Source organism: Ips typographus, linkage group LG2 (genome assembly GCF_016097725.1).
Source record: "Ips typographus isolate SLU linkage group LG2, UJ_Ityp_2.0, whole genome shotgun sequence".
Taxonomy (NCBI): domain Eukaryota; kingdom Metazoa; phylum Arthropoda; class Insecta; order Coleoptera; family Curculionidae; genus Ips; species Ips typographus.
In genome coordinates this window covers 26,043,371-26,062,512 of record NC_138423.1, presented here as the reverse complement: position 1 = coordinate 26,062,512, position 19,142 = coordinate 26,043,371, and the positions used below count along the sequence as shown (strand labels likewise).

The window sequence follows — 19,142 nt, the reverse complement described above, 5'->3', positions numbered from 1 at the left end:
ACGAGAAGAGTTAGAGCTGGTTCTTTATATTAATTTTTAGGTTCATGCAACATTCAACATGATCATTGAATTTTGTGATTATAAAGAAGATTAAATGGTTTTTATGAGGTTAAAAATAAAACTGAAAGGTATTATTTGCGCTAACCAGGTTGCCAACCAACAATTTTAATACAGTGAAAAGAACGAATACGAATGAATTCTAATAAAAAAAATATAAAATACTTTCCAAGTAACTAAAACTAAAATCACATGTCATAATCTTAAAACCACATAAAATCTATTTCTCAACGTAAAAAAAAAACATTATAAAAACTACGTTTCAACTTAAACTTCCGATTCTTCGTCATCGTCTTGACTTTCTAAACTTTCCTTGAACTCCCCCAGTCTTATCTTGTGGGCGCTCGTAATCATATGTAACCGTAACTGATTTACGGTAAAACACTCCTCATCGCAAAGCAAACATGTAATTTCTTCGAATGGTTTAACGCTGTAAAAAATAGTATTATAATGAATAATAAGCATATTATCACAACAATCATAAATTAACTGAAAAACACTTACTTATAAACCGTGTCTTCGATATCCTCCAAGTTTTTGGTTACTTCGCGTTGAAACTGATTCAGCTTGGTCACTTTAACGAACCCTAACAGAGGCCATATGTCCTGGTCATCATTAGTGATATTTGGCTGAAGCATTCCCAACCCTCCGTTTACTCCCCATCTGTTGTAGAGAGTGTGGGTGTTTTGTCGAACTATAGGTTCACGTTCCATGTTCAGTAAACTGTAATAAAGTTTCAACTCTAGACTTTTTGGAAGACTGAATTTGGAAGTAAACTCACCGGAAAAGATGTTCTTTGACGTTGATTTGAGTGGATAAAAGTTGATTCTGAGTGGATCTCTGTTGTTCCATGTCACGCATTTGTTTAAGACCGTTGTTCATTGTGTATCGCAGTTTGTTGATCTAAAATTGTATAATGTTTTATTATTGCAATTAGTTGCAAAATTGTTATACCATTTCAACTTCTTCCATTTTAAGTTCAGTATCCAGCTTGACAAACATATCGTGCATGGGAAAGAGCGGTTTCATGGTTTGTTCGTTGTAGCCCAGACCACATAAGATGGCCGAAACCAAAGTATTATCAGCTTGAAAGGAAGTACATAGTTATAATTTATGATTGCTAAAATATAAAAGTTGTAAAATGGTAACAATGACGTAACCGTCAACTACAGTGACTTGCTCTTTATCAAATGTAACTCAAAGGCCAATACTTTTTATTAGAACACCTTACCGGACACTTTCGGTTCCATTGTAGGACAAAACAAGGCAGCCATCATCATTGGCAAACCAGGCACATTGGGCAACAAAGTAGTTTGTCTAAGCTTCAATCGCCCTCCTTCAGCAGTTTGGCCCACATAAGCCGCAACAAGTAATCTGACGAAAAACAGGATGTCGAAATTAATGTGTGGTACATTATGCCTGTATTTCACAGTTAACATATCATCCATGCAGTCACGTGACCATATTTAAAGGCAAAATGTTGTTCTAAAAGTCACCTAAGCATTTGTACGTTTGAAAGGTTTTTCTGAAGCTTACGTGACTGTTTTCAATATCAAAATAGCATCTTTAAGGTCACGTTACCTTTTTTACGATTAAAAGGGAGCCTAAAAAGGGTCAAATATCTTGTACTATTCTCGCGGAGTGAGTTTACCCGTGCGTCACGAAGGCTACGTCATTTATAATCATATGAATCAAATCAAGTTTTCGTCAACAAACCTGTTGTGTTCATATTATAGAAAAGGGCGTGTCTAAAGCTTTGTCAAGTTTAAAATTTTGCGTGTATTGTCAGTCAGAAAGTAGAGATCTTTGGCTGCAAATTTGCACTAAAACAACCTTATACCAAAGCAAATCAAAAATATCTTGGCCGAAATAAAAAAAAATTATTTATGAGAAGTCTCCGTTAGGATCATAGAATTTCGTCTAAATTTGAAACCTAATTTATTTACCAAAATTCGCAGAGATGTATCACCAATATGTAGTATTTCTTTAACTTTAAGCTCTTGATTTAGGTTCTGGATGGTTACATGTTTCTCTAAAATAAATACAACAAATTAAACATTCAATAAGACATTCTGAGTAATGCTGTAGTATCTCATATCTCATTTTCAGGTTGCAATCCACTTATTTTATATTAAACCCGCTGGAAAACATTTTAGACGCTTATTTTATTTTTTCTATGATCTTTCAAGAAATTTTTATGAAAAATCTATAATACAACCCAAAAATCTCAGTCTCTGGAAACAATGAAATGTTAATAGATGTTTCTTACAAAAGTAGATATATTTTACTATTATTAACATACTATCGTTGTACATAGCATATAATGTATTTCGAACATCCATTTTAATGCTTTCAGATAAATCAGTGGTCTTGGCCCGTCGATAACATCTTGATTTACGTTTTCTAGGTGAGAAAATCATAAGATTACTTGCTTGTTTTTTCCGAATCGAATAAACAGTTTTGCGGGAAATTTTCAAAGCAGCTATAACCTTCTAGTATCAAAAAAAATACATCAGTAAGAATATGTAAGGCCTTAAAATTTCTTATTTTCTTCCTGAACAGATGATAAAGCTTCTAAAGGTCCTCCATTGGTTTTTTCCAATTCAAAATATTCACAAAGGTTAAGAATTAACCGCTGGGCTTGTCTGTGGAGAATTTTTCCAGGCATTTTCTAAAAAAATACTGTAATAGTAAGTAATTCCGAATTTAGGAAAAACCAAATGGCTAAATAAAAACCATAATAGACACTCCCACTTTTTTTTCAAAACAGGTTAGTAATTGTCCAATTTTGGTTAGATCGTGACAGCCGACATAAAAAAAAATAAAAATATTAATAATAATATTATGAAAGTACTTACAGAATGTTAAAAGCGTAGAATCAATAGCTCTTAAAAGAACTGTGGTGGTGTGGTAAATAGAAAACTTTATAAATGATTAACAACACAAAGAAACGGAAAAGCATTAATAGTAAACAAATCAAATAAATTTCGATGGTTGTCAAACTGACAATGACTGAAATAGAAGCGCTAATCAGTAAATGTTTTTTTTTTGAAAGACATTCACTTAGATATTTACCCTTTCTGAAAGTAAGGTAAACTCAGTCCGCGAGAACAGTATATACATTTTCTGCGATTTTTCCCTAAATACAGATTTCAGAGAATAAGCAATCTTTATTTAACAAAATAATCCTCTATAGTGTAGGGTTCTAATTCAATTAGTAAATTTTTTACTTCTTTTTTGAAACTTTTGTCCGTCAATGTTTTCAGCCTGTCTGGTAGGTTGTTAAATAGGCGAATACACATATATTTTGCATTCTTCTCAGTGAGTGTTAATCTATGTTTTGGACAGTTTACATCTTTTTGTCTTGTGTTGTATGTATGATTGACTTTGATGTTAAATAGGTTTTGGTTCTTTTTCAGAAAGATGAGACACTCATATATATATAAATTGCATAAACTGTCATTATTTTATTTTTTTTTAAAGATGGATCTACATGAATCTTTGTATTTCATTTTGAACATTAATCTAATTGCCCTTTTTTGAATTACAAATACATTCTGTATTGAAGTATTTCTACCCCAAAACATAATTGCATACTTCATAATCGATTCAAAGTTGGCAAAGTACAATATTTTAAGGGCCGCCAGGTTCAGATACCCGGAGACAATTCGAATTCCATAGCAAATTGAGTTTAACCTGCCTAGCAGAACATTTATGTGATCAGACCAATCTTCAAATTCATCAATCTGCACTCCCAAAAATGTTGTGTTCTTGGCTCCTGTCAGTGAGAAGGTATATTTCATTAGGTGTCTCAAATGTACCTTGTTTTGTTGAAAAAATAATCACACTTGTTTTTTCCATATTTAAAGCCAAGTTATTTTTTTTTAAACACTCAGAGGTTCTAATAAACAGATCTTTTCTAGACTGAATTAAAGTGTTGATTTCCTCTTGACCTACAAGTAAATTTGTGTCATCTGCAAAGTTGACGATTTTTTCATTTCCTTTTGCTATAGAATTCAGATCGTTCATGTAAATTACAAAGAGTAGTGGCCCCAGAATACTGCCCTGGGCTATTCCATGTTGATTTTCTTTTATATTTGATGTGTATGGCTTGCTGTCCCTAAATAGTTTAATCTGTTGTTTCCTATGAGATAAGTAAGAATCAAACAATCTTAGGGCTTTACTTCTAACTCCATAGAGTTCTAATTTTTTTAACAATAGTTCTTCATCTACACAATCATAAGCCTTAGATAAGTCTAAAAATATACCTATTCCTAGTTTATGATTTTCTATGTGTTCAAGGATATGACTTGTAAACTGAAAAATTGCTGTTTGTACTGATCTTCCGGCAATGTACCCATGTTGATAATCACTTTGACTTTTTGACAGTCATTTTGACTTTAAATAGCTAACAGATTCTGAGTTCTGAGTCTCACTTCTGAGCATTTGTACGATCGAAAGGTTTTTCTGAAGCTTACGTGACTGTTTTCAATATCAAAATAGCATCTTTAAGGTCATGTTACCATTTTTACGATTAAAAGGGAGCCTAAAAAGGGTCAAATATCTTGTAAAGCCCCCTTTAAAGTGAGCTAAATTGTGATAAAATATCAATGAAAAAAAGTTTAAGTTTTTTTCAAATAGTGAACAATACAAGTGATCAAAAATGTCAAAAAAAATAATTGCGATGAATGTGAACTAGAAGCAACCAAACAGCTCACCTGGAATGTGGACTTTCAGGTTCGGTGTCCAACAGAACTGCATTGACAGACACACCTTCAACATCAACCGGTTTGCTGCCTCCCATAACGGTGCACGCAAAAAGTCGCGCCTCCAAAGGACTGAAAGGACCCTTTAACTTCACCACATCGGAACGATGGGAAAATTCTTTAGGATCGGCAAAATCGGCGTAGCTGACTATCTGATCGACGTTCCGCGAAAACGCATTCTCCGGAATATCGATGAATTGTCGTGAAGCGATTCGTTGCTCGTGGTCGCGCTATTTTTTTTATTGAATACGTTTATTTCGTGATTTATAGAAATATTCGGCGACAGATTACCTTAGAAAGGTAACTGGGGCTGCAGGGTTCGGCGTATCCATTTTCTATCATGTACTTGTTCAGCGAGTTCGTTTTCTCGTTGCTTCGGTATACTTCCACTTCAACGACGTCATTTACCACCGAGTAAATCTGTGAAAATATTGTGTTTTAGCTCTTCAGCAGTTAATCTTGATTTCAAAAACAGAAGCTCACCTCACAAAACAGCATAATACCCTGAGTCCATCGTCGGAAAGATTCGTTCACTTCGTCGCTCCATATTCCAAGACTTTGCGGTCTACCAGCTGGTTTGACGCCGTACATGACGCATTCGAAAGCCAGACCGACCGATAAACAATGCGGCTGTTGCGGCAGTTCGTAAAGTTCTTCAGGACCAACTTCTTGATAGTTTCCATAATCAATAAACAACGCCTAAAAATCCATTTTAAATCGTTACAAAAAAAATGGTTTGTCAATACTGAATGGTGTCAAAAGTCCCACTAATCACACCAGGAAACATTAATTGAAGTGTCGTTAAACAAAGAAATGTTTTTTCAGATAGAATATGTAAATATAGTAGAAGGCAATATATGGGCCGATGCACGTCATTGACGTTTAACGCGCCGATTTATACTCGATTTTTTAGTGTTTTTTTAGGTTAGTAGATAGGAAACTTAATGTGGATTCCAAAAATGTGGATAAAACTGTCATTTTCTCACTCCAAGTGAGTTTAACAGACGATTTTGTTGCTGACTGTCTTTTCAAACTGTGTTTCTGCCAGTTCAAACTTTGACAGCGCTTTTCTCCCTGACTGTACCGAATTTTGTAATTTTTTTTAGGTTATTGGATAGGAAATTTAATGAGGATTCCAAAAATGTGCTTAAAACTGTCATTTTTTCACTCCAAGTGAGTTTAACAGACGATTTTGTCGCTGACTGTCTTTTCAAACTGTGTTTCTGGCAGTTCAAACTTTGACACTGTTTTTCTAACTGACTATACTCGATTTTTTAGTGTTTTTTTAGGTTAGTAGATAGGAAACTTAATGAGGATTCCAAAAATGTGCTTAAAACTGTCATTTTCTCATTCCAAGTGGGTTTTACAGGCGATTTTGTCTTTGACTGTCCTTTCAAACTGTGTTTCTGGCAGTTCAAACTTTGACACTGTTTTTCTAACTGACTATACTCGATTTTTTAGTGTTTTTTTAGGTTAGTAGATAAGAAACTTAATGAGGATTCCAAAAATGTGCTTAAAACTGTCATTTTTTCACTCCAAGTGAGTTTAACAGACGATTTTGTCGCTGACTGTCTTTTCAAACTGTGTTTCTGGCAGTTCAAACTTTGACACTGTTTTTCTAACTGACTATACTCGATTTTTTAGTGTTTTTTTAGGTTAGTAGATAGGAAACTTAATGAGGATTCCAAAAATGTGCTTAAAACTGTCATTTTTTCACTCCAAGTGAGTTTAACAGACGATTTTGTCGCTGACTGTCTTTTCAAACTGTGTTTCTGGCAGTTCAAACTTTGACACTGTTTTTCTAACTGACTATACTCGATTTTTTAGTGTTTTTTTAGGTTAGTAGATAGGAAACTTAATGAGGATTCCAAAAATGTGGATAAAACTGTCATTTTCTCACTCCAAGTGAGTTTAACAGACGATTTTGTCGCTGACTGTCTTTTCAAACTGTGTTTCTGGCAGTTCAAACTTTGACACTGTTTTTCTAACTGACTATACTCGATTTTTTAGTGTTTTTTTAGGTTAGTAGATAGGAAACTTAATGAGGATTCCAAAAATGTGCTTAAAACTGTCATTTTCTCATTCCAAGTGGGTTTTACAGGCGATTTTGTCTCTGACTGTCCTTTCAAACTGTGTTTCTGGCAGTTCAAACTTTGACACTGTTTTTCTAACTGACTATACTCGATTTTTTAGTGTTTTTTTAGGTTAGTAGATAGGAAACTTAATGAGGATTCCAAAAATGTGCTTAAAACTGTCATTTTTTCACTCCAAGTGAGTTTAACAGACGATTTTGTCGCTGACTGTCTTTTCAAACTGTGTTTCTGGCAGTTCAAACTTTGACACTGTTTTTCTAACTGACTATACTCGATTTTTTAGTGTTTTTTTAGGTTAGTAGATAGGAAACTTAATGAGGATTCCAAAAATGTGCTTAAAACTGTCATTTTCTCATTCCAAGTGGGTTTTACAGGCGATTTTGTCTCTGACTGTCCTTTCAAACTGTGTTTCTGGCAGTTCAAACTTTGACACTGTTTTTCTAACTGACTATACTCGATTTTTTAGTGTTTTTTTAGGTTAGTAGATAGGAAACTTAATGAGGATTCCAAAAATGTGCTTAAAACTGTCATTTTTTCACTCCAAGTGAGTTTAACAGACGATTTTGTCGCTGACTGTCTTTTCAAACTGTGTTTCTGGCAGTTCAAACTTTGACACTGTTTTTCTAACTGACTATACTCGATTTTTTAGTGTTTTTTTAGGTTAGTAGATAGGAAACTTAATGAGGATTCCAAAAATGTGCTTAAAACTGTCATTTTCTCATTCCAAGTGGGTTTTACAGGCGATTTTGTCTCTGACTGTCCTTTCAAACTGTGTTTCTGGCAGTTCAAACTTTGACACTGTTTTTCTAACTGACTATACTCGATTTTTTAGTGTTTTTTTAGGTTAGTAGATAGGAAACTTAATGAGGATTCCAAAAATGTGGATAAAACTGTCATTTTCTCACTCCAAGTGAGTTTAACAGACGATTTTGTCGCTGACTGTCTTTTCAAACTGTGTTTCTGGCAGTTCAAACTTTGACACTGTTTTTCTAACTAACTATACTCGATTTTTTAGTGTTTTTTTAGGTTAGTAGATAGGAAACTTAATGAGGATTCCAAAAATGTGGATAAAACTGTCATTTTCTCACTCCAAGTGAGTTTAACAGACGATTTTGTCGCTGACTGTCTTTTCAAACTGTGTTTCTGGCAGTTCAAACTTTGACACTGTTTTTCTAACTGACTATACTCGATTTTTTAGTGTTTTTTTAGGTTAGTAGATAGGAAACTTAATGAGGATTCCAAAAATGTGCTTAAAACTGTCATTTTCTCATTCCAAGTGGGTTTTACAGGCGATTTTGTCTCTGACTGTCCTTTCAAACTGTGTTTCTGGCAGTTCAAACTTTGACACTGTTTTTCTAACTGACTATACTCGATTTTTTAGTGTTTTTTTAGGTTAGTAGATAGGAAACTTAATGAGGATTCCAAAAATGTGCTTAAAACTGTCATTTTTTCACTCCAAGTGAGTTTAACAGACGATTTTGTCGCTGACTGTCTTTTCAAACTGTGTTTCTGGCAGTTCAAACTTTGACACTGTTTTTCTAACTGACTATACTCGATTTTTTAGTGTTTTTTTAGGTTAGTAGATAGGAAACTTAATGAGGATTCCAAAAATGTGCTTAAAACTGTCATTTTCTCATTCCAAGTGGGTTTTACAGGCGATTTTGTCTCTGACTGTCCTTTCAAACTGTGTTTCTGGCAGTTCAAACTTTGACACTGTTTTTCTAACTGACTATACTCGATTTTTTAGTGTTTTTTTTAGGTTAGTAGATAGGAAACTTAATGAGGATTCCAAAAATGTGGATAAAACTGTCATTTTCTCACTCCAAGTGAGTTTAACAGACGATTTTGTCGCTGACTGTCTTTTCAAACTGTGTTTCTGGCAGTTCAAACTTTGACACTGTTTTTCTAACTAACTATACTCGATTTTTTAGTGTTTTTTTAGGTTAGTAGATAGGAAACTTAATGAGGATTCCAAAAATGTGGATAAAACTGTCATTTTCTCACTCCAAGTGAGTTTAACAGACGATTTTGTCGCTGACTGTCTTTTCAAACTGTGTTTCTGGCAGTTCAAACTTTGACACTGTTTTTCTAACTAACTATACTCGATTATTTAGTGTTTTTTTAGGTTAGTAGATAGGAAATTTAATGAGGATTCCAAAAATGTGCTTAAAACTGTCATTTTCTCACTCCAAGTGAGTTTAACAGACGATTTTGTCGCTGACTGTCGTTTCAAACTGTGTTTCTGCCAGTTCAAACTTTGGCAGCACTTTTCTCCCTGACTGTACCGAATTTTGTGATTTTTTTTAGGTTATTGGATAAGAAATTTAATGAGGATTCCAAAAATGTGCTTAAAACTGTCATTTTCTCACTCCAAGTGAGTTTAACAGACGATTTTGTCGCTGACTGTCTTTTCAAACTGTGTTTCTGGCAGTTCAAACTTTGACACTGTTTTTCTAACTGACTATACTCGATTTTTTAGTGTTTTTTTAGGTTAGTAGATAGGAAACTTAATGAGGATTCCAAAAATGTGGATAAAACTGTCATTTTCTCACTCCAAGTGAGTTTAACAGACGATTTTGTTGCCGACTGTCTTTTCAAACTGTGTTTCTGCCAGTTCAAACTTTGGCAGCACTTTTCTCCCTGACTGTACCGAATTTTGTGATTTTTTTTAGGTTATTGGATAAGAAATTTAATGAGGATTCCAAAAATGTGCTTAAAACTGTCATTTTCTCACTCCAAGTGAGTTTAACAGACGATTTTGTCGCTGACTGTCGTTTCAAACTGTGTTTCTGCCAGTTCAAACTTTGGCAGCACTTTTCTCCCTGACTGTACCGAATTTTGTGATTTTTTTTAGGTTATTGGATAAGAAATTTAATGAGGATTCCAAAAATGTGCTTAAAACTGTCATTTTCTCACTCCAAGTGAGTTTAACAGACGATTTTGTCGCTGACTGTCGTTTCAAACTGTGTTTCTGCCAGTTCAAACTTTGGCAGCACTTTTCTCCCTGACTGTACCGAATTTTGTGATTTTTTTTAGGTTATTGGATAAGAAATTTAATGAGGATTCCAAAAATGTGCTTAAAACTGTCATTTTCTCACTCCAAGTGAGTTTAACAGACGATTTTGTCGCTGACTGTCTTTTCAAACTGTGTTTCTGGCAGTTCAAACTTTGACACTGTTTTTCTAACTGACTATACTCGATTTTTTAGTGTTTTTTTAGGTTAGTAGATAGGAAACTTAATGAGGATTCCAAAAATGTGCTTAAAACTGTCACTTTCTCACTCCAAGTGAGTTTAACAGACGATTTTGTCGCTGACTGTCTTTTCAAACTGTGTTTCTGGCAGTTCAAACTTTGACACTGTTTTTCTAACTGACTATACTCGATTTTTTAGTGTTTTTTTAGGTTAGTAGATAGGAAACTTAATGAGGATTCCAAAAATGTGGATAAAACTGTCATTTTCTCACTCCAAGTGAGTTTAACAGACGATTTTGTTGCTGACTGTCTTTTCAAACTGTGTTTCTGCCAGTTCAAACTTTGGCAGCACTTTTCTCCCTGACTGTACCGAATTTTGTGATTTTTTTAGTATTTCGATAGATTTCGATAGTATTTAGAGGCTTCTTTCTGCTCATTTTTAACAATTCTTCTAAGTTTTAGGTTGTAAAAACCTCTCGACAATTTTTAGGAGATTTTTTAGACTATTTAGAAGCCTCTAGACATTTTAAACGATTTTTCCAAGGGCTAGGACCTCCGTAGAGGTTTTTTAAGGTTTAGGACAGTTGCAGAATCGTTTGACGATTTCTTGAAAGTTTTTGATAGTATTTGGACTGTTCAGGCCATTTTCAACAGTTTTTCTAACATTGACTACAAATGTAGAGGCCTATGACAATTTTTAGAAATTTCTGCCACTTATAAACGAAGGCTTCTGGCCATTTTAAACGAATTTTTGAAGATTTAGGCAATTGAAGTTGCCTCTGACAATTATTAGAAGGTTTTCGCTAGTATTTAGAGATCTCTGGCCATTAAAAACGATGGTTGTAAGGTTTAGGACATTTGTAAAGACCTCTGGCCATTTTAAACAATTTTTCTAAGTTTTAAAACACTTGTAGAGTTTACTGACATTCTTTGGGAGGTCTCTGATAGTATTTAAAAGCTTCTGGTCATTTTACAAGAATAATTAAATAAAAAAATAATTAAAGAAATTAATAATCACTAACATTTTCTATTGAATTGAAATTTTCTGTCAGCACTAACCTGATTAACCCGTCCTGCAGTGGCCGTTATTTTGCATCGATAAAACAAATTGTCCTCGCGAAACTGGGTGGCGTACAATTTACCAACTTTAGGTTGCTCATTAATTCGCTTTAAAGGTCTGGCATTGAGGTCTCCCTCAATTTTTTGCAGCAACTCGTTGGTGTCTTCGTCGCAGTTTTGAGCCCAAAAATGACCGGCATCGATATGCTACACCAAAAACAAGTTTACCATCCCAGTCCGATACGATAACTTACGACACTTACGTTAGAAACTTGAATTGTTAGATATTGAGTGGTGGCTGAAGGAATAGGGTTGTAATTAACACCCGAGAAACAGTTGGTAGGCGAAACGGCCGTTGCTACCCTCGAAAGAACCTCAACTGGCAAGTCTCTATTGTTATGTGATCCGTGTTCTTCAGCAAATTTCCAAGCTTCATCCAAACTGCGTTAAACTCGATTGTTAAGTGACGATAATACGAAAATTCTTAAGTGACAAAGTAGTTTTTTTTACTTCAAAAGGCTATCTAAACAACCAAGTTGCCCTTTGCATACCACCTCACATAAACCTCAAAACAAATACCATAAAACACTTACTCTAGTACTCGCAACTCAAAGTTATACTTAAGTTGCCTCTTTCTGATCATTTCATACACTTTAGACGGAATTTTAGCGGGTACGGTGGTCAAACGATTAAATCCGTCAATGTTCACTACAACCGGATCGCTTGAATTCCTGAACTGTACGTAAATTTTGCTACAGAAAATAAAATTTTTGTAATAAACATTTTGTGAAAACCCAACTGTGCACTTACGTGCTTCCATCAAATCCTATATGAGCATCTGTCTCGTTTTCGTCTCGGTCATGGATTAACCGTTTTATTTGACGGACATAGATTTGGCCTGGTTGTTTAGGATCAAAGCCTGCACACCAGCAAATTAAATTTGCTTTTACAACAAAAAAAAAATAAATTACCAGAAAAATACACAGTGGAAAATGGATCACGTCCACCCAGAGTCTTCACAGCCTCCCGTTCTCCAACCTGATTTATTGCTGCCGATTTAATAAAGTAGTTGGGGTAAAACGCTCCAGCCATAACAATCTATAAGAAATTATAGTGTCTAAGACAAAACTGTAGAACCGAAAGTCAACTAAAAACCTTCAAAACTGTCGGTTTTTCAGTGTTTGACAAGTGAACTTTTCCAGGTCCTACAGTCTCTTTCATTTGCATCCGATCCAACCGTTGCTGGATCTCGGTAACTAGCAGCTGCCATTCTCTCAAACCTTTCAAGCTGACCAAGTTTCTTTGGCACCATTCTAATTCCATTCTATGGTTAGTGAAGGCGTGTTCGCGTTTGCGAATTTGGTAAACCTGAAAAGTGAAACGGGATTGATTGGTTGTGTTAACAGAGCCAATAGTTATTGCTCACTTGATACAAGTTAAGCAAAGCGATAAGATCGCTGCAGGATCCGTCCGCCCATAGTAAAACTTTTTTGTATGCTTCCAAACGTTTTTGGAATGGTATCGAGAATATGTTTTGGATAGAGCAACCGGCGGCTGTAAGAAACCAATAACCACAAGTGAACAAACCTAGTCGAATGTAAACAAATTATTTTTTTGAAAGGAAAATGATTAATTATCCAGAACTTTCTGTGAATGTTCACAAAATGTTCTCAGAATTTTATTTCTTAGGTTTGTTGACAATGTCAGTACCAAAATCAGCAGTGAAAATTAAAAAAACTACTGTGGCCAAATTTAAATTAATGTTTATATGTTCTGATCACTGCATATGTCCTGTATTTTTTTTGATGACTGTGTGATTGTTTCAGTAAAGTAAATATTAAGGAAGGAAAAAAACTGCTTTTTTAAAAGTAAACACGTCCACTAAAAAAATGCCACCTTAAACACGGAGATTCCAACAAAAATAACAGAAATGAGCTTCCTTAACTTTTGAACGAGATCTATGTTGTGTGAAATGTATTTTGATAAAGGGACAATCACGTCCGAAACGTCATTATAATGACTCTTTTTAATTGTCATGTTTCAATCCACTAAAACAAAAATTGGTCAAGAATAAAACAACAAAACTCATTCTCAGTAATTTACCGAGAATATTCTCTTACGATTCTTTTTATTTGTTTGTTATGAATAATCGTTTGCATTTTTTTTGCCACAATCAAAACATGAAATCTGAAACATTGTCTTCAAATTTAATGTGCACAAATAAATTCAAAACAGCTTATTTTCTGGAATACTATTTTATTAACAAACTATTAAAAGCCAGTACTTCCTCCAGATAAATTTATTCTTTGAATAATTTCTATAGAATGGGCCTATCCCACATATCATAAATTTTTGTTTTAATGACTGGAATCGAAAGAATAGGATCAAAAAACTAATTTTTCATATTCTTGAAGAAAAAATTATGGTCGTAAATGTTCCTACATTAGTTTGAATTTGTCCATTAAATTTAAAAGATCTGTTTTGGCGCGCATGTGACGTACGTAATTCTGGGCGATTTTATTGGCTGTTGCACGCCAACTGTTTCACTTCTTGTCGCTGATTGGTTGATAGTGTAGTACGTCACCGGCGGCGGACGTTTTAAACATGAGATTAATGTAGTTTTTATCATCATTTTTTTTCTATTTAGACTTTAGACGGGTATAATATTTTCAATTCGTCTTTGTAGTTATGAAATAAAAAAAAATTGTGGGACAGGCCCATTGACGGAATTGACCAACAATAACGTCTGATGTCACGGTTTCTATAGAAATTATGCTGGTAATAAAATTATTCTGCAGTACCGGACTTAAAACCACAGTAAACTGTAAGCAATTTTAAAACTTTGTACCAAATACTCACCAATAATTACAGTTTCCTGCAAACAACTAAACAATTGTCCCAACACGATCATTTTAGACAAATGGACATCAACAGGTAAACTGGCCATGACTTCCCCCAAAAAAGTTAAATCGCCATCCGAGTTTGAAATCAGACCGCGACACGTTTTCAGTAAACCACCGATCTGCATTCAAGTCATTAATTAATTCAACAAACACTAGCATTACTAACCTCTTTCAGTTGCCATATGGTGGACTCTATATTCTTTAAATTTGGGGGTTTCATGGCCAAAGCTAAAATTCTGGCAGGAGATTCTTCCAACTCAAGCATTTTAGCTTGTAACACCACCCTTTCCAAAGGGGCTCGTAACATTTCTGGAGTTGGTGTTCTCTCCATTTCGTCCTTAAAAAACATAAATGTGCTCACTGGTCGCTACAAACCTTGAAACTTACCAAATAAAACTCTTTTGAAACTAATCGGTAAACGCGACCATCGCAAGTTCGTCCAACTCGTCCAGCTCTTTGATCGCAATTTACATGAGAAGCCCACTCCAGCTTTAAACTCATGTATTTGGTTACTGGATCCACCGTCATTACTTTAGTCAGGCAGAAGTCAATGACTGGAAAAATCCAAGTCTTGATTGAGGTAGGTGATAAGTTACTTTAGCTCACCATAACAAGAATCTGGCACAGTCACCGAACTTTCGGCTATATTAGTGGATAAAATAATCTTTCTTACGCCTGGTACAGCTGGCTTGAAGACTTGGGCTTGTTCATCATTAGGCAAAGAAGAATGTAAAGGAATTATATCCCACTTTATAACCTTAAATGGTTTTCCCTGGCTGGCGGCTTCTTGAGCTTCTCTATAATTCTCAATTAAAATCCACATTTAACAGTACAAAATACAAACCTCTGAGCCTTTTTCTCCTCTTCAATCAACAAATTGTGCGCTTCTTCTATTTCGTTTATACCAGGCAAAAATACAAGCACACTGCCATAATTTACGGTGTCACTACCATCCGTACTCAAAGGGACTTTATCAAAAACTCGAACAAGGAAAGTAAAGACGTTCCAAATGTCTTTACAAATCTCCGGTTTGTTAATGTCAAAACGCGGCAACTACAACAATTTCTCGTAAATATGGAATTGAACAGGACGTCCAAATAAGAGAGGCTTTCAGTTTTTTTACTAAACCGTTAATAGAGTAGTAGTACCACTTTATTACACAAAATGGAGTGAAAAAATCTTTGGCACATTCAAAACGGTCCTAGAGGGATTTAACAGTTTAAAACAACTCTGGGAAGGTTTAAGGCACTTGTAGATGCTTCTAGCAATTTAAAATAGTTCTGGAAAAGTTTAAGACAGTTGTAGAGGGCTTTTCATAAAGTTCCCAGTAGCGTTTAGAGGTCTTTGGCACATTCAAAACTGTCTTAGAGGGCTTTAACAGTTTAAAACCACTCTGTGATGGTTTAAGACACTTGTATAAGCTTCTGACACTTTTTAGGAAGTTGTCGGTAGCGTTTAGAAGTCTCTGGCACTTTCAAAATGGCCCTAGAAGTTTCTGGTAATTTTAATCAATGTTATAGAACATTTGCAATAATTTAAATTCACAGCTGACAACCCTATAAAGTTAAGTTAAAACTTGTCAATAACAGTCATGTGATTCGGAAAATGTCGTCTTTAATCTTGAAAAGACTGTAAATTACATTTAAACAGTCAGGAAACCAGCCAATGATCTGGAAGTATAAAATGTTAAATAGAAATGTGTTTCTTTGAGGAATTGCACTGTGAGTTGTGTTTACAGCTCCATAAAGCCAAATTTTAGAATTCTAACGTTAAGAAACACTTATATACTTTTATTACGTCATGTGACAGCTGTCATAACTGTACGAAACTCGTTCATCAGTGACCTGGAACCTTAAAATTTCTAATAGTTGCTTATTTGAGAAACTACACTAGAACTTGTGTGTTTTAGTGTATTCAAGCTCCATGTGGCCAAACTTGACAGTTGGAACGTTGAGAAACATTTGAACACTGTGCTTGTATCACGTGACAGCTGTCATAACTGTCAAAACTCACCAGCAAATGATCTGGAAGTATGGTGAACAATTTTTTTTTTTTTTATCTTTGTCTAATGAAATGACCCCTGCCGTGAACATTTTCCAAAACTGAAAGTATTTTCGTTTTATTTTTACAACATTTTGGTTAGCCATTTAGTCAAAAAGCCGAAAGCCACTCTTATTTGGACACCCTGTACAGCAATAAGCACACTCACGTTTCTTTGAATGGACGAAATCTGGTTTAGATAAAATATAGTTTTGGTAAACTGGGATACTTTATCAACTTTAATAATCGGCGCTCCTATCGAAAGACTGTCACTTTGTTTGCGAAAGTACCAAGCAAATTCCTCTGCGTTTATAGTAGCGGACATCAAAATAACTTTGACGTACGGCGAGTTCATGAACAGAAACTTGCGCACAATCAACAGCAAAAAATCAAGCTCTTGATTACGCTCGTGTACCTCGTCGATTATGATGTGAGTATATTCTCTCAACGTTTTAGCGCGAATCAACTTTTGAAGCAGTACACCGATTGTCATAAAGGTTATTAACTGGTCGGGAGAAACATATTTTTCCAATCCGACCTGAGTAAATCAATTATAGAATGTCAGAGGGTGGCTTACAAATAATTTGATTGTAAAAATACCTGATACCCACACACTGTGCCCAGTGTCCACCCTCTTTCAACGCAAACTCTTCTGGCCACATTTATTGTGGCGATTTTTCTAGGTTGCGTGACTACGATTTTGCAATATTGGTTTTTTTCTCTTAAAACGTCCATAATCATTTGTGGCACTTGGGTAGTTTTACCTGTAAATTAAATATTTAAGGTTTTACAAACAACTGATCTAAGATCTTGTTTCACAAAATAAGCATAAAGACAACATAACATAAATCTTATTAGGTAATTACTAACTTACCACAACCAGTGGGCCCTTCTATTACAGTAACCTGGTTAGTTTCAATTCGAGACAGAATCTGTGTTTTAAAAGAATCAATAGGCAGATCTCCTTTAATATCAGCCTTTAGTTTGAAATTGTGTTTTCTGTACACTTCCGCAGGATCGGTTCTGCCTTCAGGAACAATGGTGCACTCAGACATGTCACCAATTGTACTCTAACAAAAATGCATAATGCCTTTAGTCAAAGAAGGCTTTACTCAATCTGTCAGTACTAACCACATCATCAGCAAATCCGCTCACTTGACTAAGAGGTCCAGCGGCATATCTTTTCAATTCTTCCTGAACATATTCTTGTTCATAAGGCATATTGTTGTCAGTTTCATCTTCATCAGAAGAGTCAAAGTCTTCTGGACTGTATTTACCTACAGCCATTCTACCATTACATATGCCCACTGGGTAAGTGGGCCTTTCCTCCATTTTTTTTAATAGGGCCTGCATTTTCTAGAGTCTTATAATTCCAACAATCATATATTTATTGGAACTGAAAAATAAATAATTTGACTGTAACAATCCAAGTGAAAAAAAGTTACAAAAACTAAACCATGCAGTGCAATTGGTAATAAATATAGCATAGAACAATAACCTATTAAAATGATGTTTAAAATCAATTTTGATTTTTGAAGAACAGAAACTGTTATAAGTATAACATTTCTACAAATATTAGTGTTTCTTGTTCCATATTACCAGAGTTTTATGTCAAAATACTAGTAACTAGACTTGGCAAAACATAAGAGAAGCAAAATCCTCACAAAAAAATTAATGATATATTTTATTTTCCTCTCAAAAACTCTCCAACAAACTTGAAAACTATGCAAAGGCCAAATTCACCAACATATAAGTTAAGTAAAGAAGAGACAAAGACAATTCTCATAAATGCAGCTTAAACATTGATACCAACAGACATTTTAATGGAAATACTGTCACTTTTATAAAATTGTAGATATTTTGGCAAGTTCTATTCAATATGATACTTTTCTGGTTGAAACTTGTTTCCACCTTATTTTCAATCAACCAGAAAGTTCCTTATTGAAATAAAATACTTAATTTTTAATATTTTTTGTCTAATCAACATACTTTTTAATGTGCAAGTTACAAGTTCACATATCAGAGCAACTGTCTAAATATTCAGAATTGCAAGCCAATGCCTACCAATCTTCTTCTGCTATCATTTACTAATCCACATAAATTTACTATGCCCATAGATTCAAACAATTATTAACTCCATGCCCTATTTACAGTCAATCATCAAATTAATGTATTCTGGTGATTTAGCTGTTGTGATAAGGACTAAGGAGAGCTTTGCAAAGTCATTTTAAATAATTGTGCTGGCAATAAAGAATATTATTATTATTATAATTATAAGTAATATCACCACCCACCAACACTCACTTTCACTGACCTTTCAAGAACCCTCTGGTGGGTGGTCAATTTTAGAAAAAGTCTCAAGATGTGATCCAGGATGTATCATTTCTCCATTTGTTTATGTTGATTGTTGTATCCTGTGTAATAAAGGGTACCACAAACCACAACCCACAACTACAAATTAACATAAACAAAAAATCTACTGGTCTTGATTATTGAATGATAAAACTTATAGGAAATGTGCAAATGTGGCAAATGTGCACCAAGAATCAATGTCAAATGCAAAATGAGTATGCCTGTGATAAACTGATAAAAAGCATAGCTTGACTCCTGACATGTTATAAGATTTGATACATATGTTTAAATAGTATTTGTGATGAAAACCATCTCATCAAACAGAAGAATTCAAAGGGAAAAATGTGAATTAACAAATTAATAATATACAAACCTCCAACAAATGTTCTACTTACCATTCCAGGTTTAGGACATGACAAGCCCAGTACAGTATTAAACACTGTAAAATTTAATTACTCAAATTTGTTAAAATTTTAGTTTTTATCAAAGAAACGAGAAATGCTAGAAAGAAAATTACAAATACATCACAACACAAAAACTCATGAAAAACCACTGGACTACTGGACAGGAAAAAAATACAAGCCAAATGTCGCTTTCTTTCCTAAACGTAACTCACGTGACCGTGGTTACTACAATTATTCTTTTATCACGTGGGCAGTAATAAACATACACAGAGCAGG

General features: G+C 34.5%; 1 protein-coding gene across 3 annotated transcripts; it reads right to left on the bottom strand.

Annotated features, from left to right (window-relative positions):
* Positions 1-131: 131 nt before the first annotated feature.
* Positions 132-19,020, bottom strand: spn-E (tudor domain containing 9 protein spindle E). 3 transcript variants are annotated; one of them, XM_081972875.1, is made up of 26 exons: positions 18,858-19,018; positions 18,415-18,561; positions 17,242-17,506; positions 16,985-17,180; positions 16,711-16,874; positions 16,280-16,648; positions 14,915-15,123; positions 14,677-14,867; positions 14,458-14,624; positions 14,237-14,407; positions 14,027-14,189; positions 12,594-12,721; positions 12,323-12,535; positions 12,139-12,265; positions 11,978-12,086; positions 11,761-11,919; positions 11,431-11,608; positions 11,168-11,374; positions 5,307-5,522; positions 5,115-5,243; positions 4,776-5,053; positions 1,289-1,431; positions 1,012-1,142; positions 839-960; positions 562-780; positions 132-487 (listed from the first exon to the last, which is right to left on the bottom strand). In XM_081972875.1, exons 3-26 carry the CDS (start codon positions 17,461-17,463, stop codon positions 325-327), a joined length of 4,374 nt encoding a protein of 1,457 aa, XP_081829001.1. In that variant the 5' UTR covers positions 17,464-17,506; positions 18,415-18,561; positions 18,858-19,018; the 3' UTR covers positions 132-324. The 3 variants fall into 3 exon arrangements, with proteins under 3 accessions (XP_081829001.1, XP_081829000.1, XP_081828999.1); XM_081972874.1 differs by having other exon boundaries at positions 18,425-18,561; XM_081972873.1 differs by lacking the exon at positions 18,415-18,561 and having other exon boundaries at positions 18,858-19,020.
* Between the last annotated feature and the right edge of the window lie 122 nt (positions 19,021-19,142).

Excerpts from the sequence above, each read along its gene's own strand:
- spn-E (XM_081972873.1), bottom strand. The coding sequence starts at position 17,463 with ATGCAGGCCCTATTAAAAAAAATGGAGGAAAGGCCCACTTACCCAGTG. Across the intron at positions 15,124-16,279 it reads TTTCGTCCATTCAAAGAAAC|TTGCCGCGTTTTGACATTAA; the intron begins GTGAGTGTGCTT and ends AAATTGTTGTAG. Across the intron at positions 961-1,011 it reads AAATGGAAGAAGTTGAAATG|ATCAACAAACTGCGATACAC; the intron begins GTATAACAATTT and ends ATACAATTTTAG.